At 40.4% G+C, this 5,511-nt stretch overlaps 1 protein-coding gene across 1 annotated transcript in view; it reads left to right on the top strand.

The window, feature by feature from the left end:
- mzt2b (mitotic spindle organizing protein 2B) overlaps nucleotides 1-3,291 on the top strand; it is a 4,603-nt gene extending 1,312 nt beyond the window's left edge. Inside the window, exons 3-5 of the mRNA XM_034896190.1 lie at nucleotides 182-345; nucleotides 1,616-1,753; nucleotides 3,103-3,291. Coding sequence (XP_034752081.1) covers nucleotides 182-345; nucleotides 1,616-1,753; nucleotides 3,103-3,251 — 451 coding nt within the window. The 3' untranslated portion in view covers nucleotides 3,252-3,291. The remainder of the gene's footprint in view (nucleotides 1-181; nucleotides 346-1,615; nucleotides 1,754-3,102) is intronic.
- The last annotated feature ends 2,220 nt before the right edge of the window (nucleotides 3,292-5,511 follow it).

The raw sequence follows: 5,511 nt of genomic DNA, 5'->3' as shown, positions 1-5,511 counted from the left end.
TATATATCAACTCTTTTTAGTTGGCCTTATACCTTTAATGAGTATCAACTCTACTGTGCATATGACAATAAACCTCTTGAAACTTGACCAGATGTGTGTGAGTGACTGTCGTGCATATGGAGTAATAAACAGGTAGAAACCCCGGTTTCACATCCTTCCACTCCTCTTCATGCCCTGCCAGGATCATAGTGGACCTGTTAAAGATGAATGTGGCTCCTCAAGCGGTCTTCCAGACCCTGAAGGCGATGTGTGCAGGCCAGAGGGTAGCTGACAGCGGCAGCGGCGGAGAGACTTCAACGGCCTCCCACACCACGAGCATCACCACAGCACCAACAGAGGCCAGAGGTTAGTGTCTGCACCTGAACCTTAACAATGAATATTAAATTAACTACTAGGTCACGGACAAAAAGCTAGTTTTAAGGCTCATAGTCCATGTAATAACAAAAAATAGTGCGATGTAAATGAACACTTGCTGTTTACTTTATAGTATGGGTGAGAATCAGCGGAGACCTCGCGGTACAATATCATCACAAATACTTATGACATGATGCCATATTATTGGGATTTGAAACATTGCAATATTCTGCGATATATTTCAAAGTATTACCTGTTAATTCAGATTTTTCCCAATTTCAAATAATGTCCCCACAAGGAAACTTTGTCAACATCCCTTTTTATCGAATAAGTTACATTTCTCTGTTCGTTCATCTCACTTCAGTTTTATTGCAGCAAAATGGGATTGTCAAGCCGAAAAACTGACCAACACATATGTAATAATAGATTGATATTTGGCGTCTGTGTACCGCTATTGATACGGTATTGCCACGCAAAATTGCGACGGTTCGGCATGAATTCACTGTGACTTGAAAACAAAGATTTTCTATCGAATCGACTTTGGCCGCGACTGTGGAAGACTCGGCCTGTGCTTCTTTTGCAACCATAAGGGAAAATGTCTGCCGTGACGGTTTCGTCTCATACTTGTCATATTGGGAATGTACCATTGAGACATGTAACATTTACTGTCGAACTTCCAACAATCCCCGTTGGTTCTCAAGAAAGTCCAAAAGACTTGGTTTAAAGCTGTGAGAGGAAATAACCCAAACGATGGAAAGCTTTTGGACACAGAGAGAGGGATAGAGAGAGAGAGTCTCTTTCTACAGAGTGAAAGAACTCAAGGTCTGTAAAGCACAGGCTCTCAGCCTTTCATATCAAAGTGTAGAAAACAACAATTTTTCAAATGTTTTTTTAACTGACAGACTTTACCTTTCTGTTTGCTCTCGTTATTCTACCTGTGCTCTTTGCTTCTCACTTCGCTTTTCAAGCATGCAAAATATTCACATTCCTTTTACTCTAGAAGGGCGCACACACTGTAGTGGAGGTTCTTGTCCCGCACTTTGCACCACCTAATCCCCTCACTAACTAAATTCCCTCTTCACTCCACCCCATAGCGAGGTTTTCCACTTAAACGGATGTTGGAAGAGCTAGGATATACAGTAGATGGTCATAAAAGGAAGAAGCTGTAACTTACTCTGTGCATGACTTGGTGCTTTCTAATTTCTTTTCTATTCCCCCTTGAATTCTGTTTTTATTTTTTTGTGCCTCTTGTTTGCTGAAGAAGAGGACTCTTTTGTCTCTGGAAAGACCCCTAAGCCTCCTGCAGCTCCGACCTCAGCGTCTGTCCCCAGAGCCACTAGGGTCAACACTAAGATTGTGGTCTACGGCCCCCAAGACGCTAGCGCTCCTCACTCTCAAGGTCCCCCCTGGCGCACCTAGTCCTACACCTCCATCTGTCCGCTTGCTTGCATTCCTCATATCAAGTGTTGTGCATGTTCACGTATGTTGTGTGCTGTGTGTGGATAAGAAAGACGTCACCTCCCCTCAAGTGGACACATTCACTGCACTACGTGGTTTTGGGTGATGTGGGAACTTCTGATTTGGAAACAATGCCTGTAGAAGTCTGGAACCATTCCAGGCATTATTAGTGGGACACTTTACGCAGTTGGTCCAAGTAGCTCTTGCACTAAGCCATTCAGCTGATAGCACTAACTTGCTCAATGTTCGAGAAAGGGGGGGGGGGGGGTTATCTCGAGGTCTTGGTGCAAAGGATCCTAGGGTGATATTATTGCAAACCACCCCTTTAACAGTAGTACTTAGAAATCTTGACATGACCGATATTGACTGATACCTCTCCCAAACTAACATATTAATGATTAATGATTTTTGCGTTTTGAAACACAGCTAACTGGTGAAAGGCTTTGCTGTCGAGAAACTTACAAAGCGGAGAAAAGGGTTTGGGAGCTTTTTATGTGACAAAGTTAACATCTGTGACTGAGACGAAACACGTTTTTGTCATACAAAACTAAAACACTTGTACTAATGAAAACGTTCCCACTACTAAATTAAACATTCCCACTACTACTCATGAAATATTGGTTGTTGCCGTGTAGAGCTTTTTTGTAGTAAAGCAGTTGATAATCTACCAGGCCTGCATGACGTTCTTTATTGCATGTTGATGTTGTTCACCAAGGCAGTGAAATGTTTTCAAGCATGGGAAAGTTTGATGGAGTTAATATTTAATAAGTAAGTAAGTGCAGTTTATTTTTAGAGCACATTCAAATACAGCTTCAGTTGACCAAAGAAGCACCAAGGTGCTGTATAAAAACCATTGGAATATAATAAGCTGCTGGTCATATTAGAACAAGTGAGGCGGTAACGGAAAAAAAACCTGAGTATTTTTTTGAGCAAGACTGTTTATTAATTTGGAAATCAACTTTTCATTTGTAAGAGGAGGAATTTCTTTTCATCTGTGAGATGTAACATAGTTCCCCTGCAGTCTCCTGAGACACACTGGATTATCCCAGTCCGTAGTCTCAAAAAAGCCCCTCCTAGTCACTCTATGGATCCTGCTTTAGTCAAGTGTGCGGGGTTTTTAACTGTAGCTTAAAGAAAGGTAAGAAGTGGAACCATTTCTTCTTCTTTGTGTTAAAATGTTTAACGTTTTCCATTTCATCGCCATTTCCATTGTTCATGTTGTTTTGGATCTTGTGACGCAACAATCGTAATCCTTTAACTTCCTGTGTGTTCTTGCTTTGTCCCAAGCAGTGCGCAGTAAAGCTGGAGCGAGCCACGGCGAGAAGAGCAGAGAGGCGTCCAGCCAGCGGGGGGGGCAGCGGCAGCCCAGCGCCACCAGGGGGCAGAAGACCAAGAGCTCCGGCAGCAGCAGTTCCTCCTCCCAGATAAACTCCACATGAGCCATCAGGGCAGTAGCTGCAGAAGAGGATTAGGGACACGTGGGAAAAAGGGATGATTACTGAGTTCAAAGTCAGAATTCAGAGTTTATTCTCAGAATTCTAGCCTTCAAACAAACTGTCAGGATTCTGACTTTAAAAAAACAACAGTCAGAATTCTGAAATTCAAATCAGAACTCTAACTTTTTTAAAAAAAAAACAGTCAGAATTCTGACTTTCAAAAGAATTGACAGAATTCTGAGATTTAAGTCAGAATTCTAACTTTAAAAAAAACAGTCAATTCTAACATTAAAAAACACCAAGTTTTCTTACTTTATGAATTTTGACTTAAATCTCAGAACTCAAATACATTTTTTCCCATGTGGCCCTAATCCTCTACTGTAAATATGAGACAGTTTGTAAACAAGTAGTTGTCTTTTCATTTAAGTTATGTGTTGCTTACCTGTGCAATGTGCTTTAAAGGGCTGGTTTACCTATATTACAAAAAAAAAGAGGTGAATGGATGTTTTTTAGCCTTTTATTTGTGTTTGGCAGATTGGCACCATAAAAAACATGGCGTTTAGCTTTTAGCAGCTCCTGTCTGCAGTTTACCCATGGACACCACTGGATTATTTTACTACTGAAGAAAAAGTACATGATTATTCTCAGGCAAGTCCAGAAATGATAAGGAGCATATTTTTTTCTTCTTCCAGGATTTCTCAGTGGATTTATGGACATTTATCTGAGAGACATCAGATATAATGATGTCCACACTGGATCTAAAATACGTCTACCACGTCTGTGGGATTACATTTGACTGAGATATCACTCCAAAACAAAAGTGAGTTTTCCACGCAAATTGCGGTAATCAGGTGCTGAAGTACCTTCCATTTCCTCTCCCATCATGCATGATGGGGCCTCCGGGTAATTCAGACCTCACTGTGAACAATTTTAGTCTGGACTATTTCCTCAATTCAACACAAAGTTCCTTGGAAAACTGTTGACCGTGAGGTCTGCCAGATATCTTAAAACCTTGAATTTTTTTCTTTTGTAATTTAGGTAAATGAATCCTTTAGAGTTGTAATCTTATGTAAGGAGGTCCTGAGTGTCTCCTCACTCTCCTTCTTACTGGAAGATGTGGAAAGCCTTTTTAGTTTGCCTTATAACTTTAATGAGACAGGCAGTAAAGGGAAAATAAAACATTTAGAAATATTTACATTTTCTACTGAAAAATGTACTCGTCTGTGTTCAATATGCAACTTCTTGTAAAATGATATATCTCCAATAAATCCAATAACAATACACCGGCCGTCTCTGTTATAGATGCATCAATCCAACTTTAACTCCGATTCTTGATCCAATACTTGCAATCTCCCTTTTTATTTATTTTTATTTTTTTACAAATTTAAAGATTCCCTGCACACATCATGAAGTTATACTAACAAGAAAAAGATCTTTCTTTGAATTATAACTTGTGTCTGATATGTTGTGTCCACTAAAACAGGTCCATTGCCCAACTAGATGTCCTACATCATCTACTCATTGACACATTGTAACGGTGTTATTGCTGGACACAAGATGTCTCCTGTTTCCAGTGCGTTTATATTATTTGTAGTGTCATACTTTCTTTACTTGTCATTACTTTTCATGTAATGACGTGATCTTTAATAACACTACAACAGAAAAAGGCAAAGCTAGATTGTCTTCTTTTTTTGGTTGTCCCTGGCAACAGTTACCTGCACAGATCTCAGCGTAGTGGCGGTCTGTCTTTCTTCTTGGTCTGGCAGTGGATGAGCACAGCTGTTCAGTCTCTCCTCTTGTTGAACGGTTGATAACACAGTCAGAGCCTCGAGGAATGCAGGGAACTCTGTGATGGAGACCATCATTTTCTAAGCATCACTTTCCAGAATGCTGCTATTGATCACACTCTTACTGTGAGGGCCTAATTGATTTTTTTTTTTTATTCTTTTCTGTCCCCTGATTGTGAGAAGTGTGTGATTTCTTTTTTTTTTAGCTTTGGAATTTGATACTTGTACCCCTGAATAGTTCTCCTGCTGTCACAGGGGGGCAGTAAAAGCACACTGCAGTTGATACTGTCATCCAGTGGTGCCCACATTCTTTTTTTTTTTCACCTTTCCTGCTGCTATCATGAATGAAAGTGAGTCTGAAATGAACGCACGTTCTCTTTGTATTTTAAAAACAAAAGCATCTTCTCATTCACAAACAGACGTGGTGGCGTACCTTACAGGTGATGCAAAGAGAGCCCGAGCGGGGAGATGCTGTG

The sequence above is a fragment of the Etheostoma cragini genome, chromosome 16, assembly GCF_013103735.1.
Source record: "Etheostoma cragini isolate CJK2018 chromosome 16, CSU_Ecrag_1.0, whole genome shotgun sequence".
In the NCBI taxonomy this organism is placed as follows: Eukaryota; Metazoa; Chordata; class Actinopteri; order Perciformes; family Percidae; genus Etheostoma; species Etheostoma cragini.
This window is presented reverse-complemented; position numbering and strand designations above follow the sequence as displayed.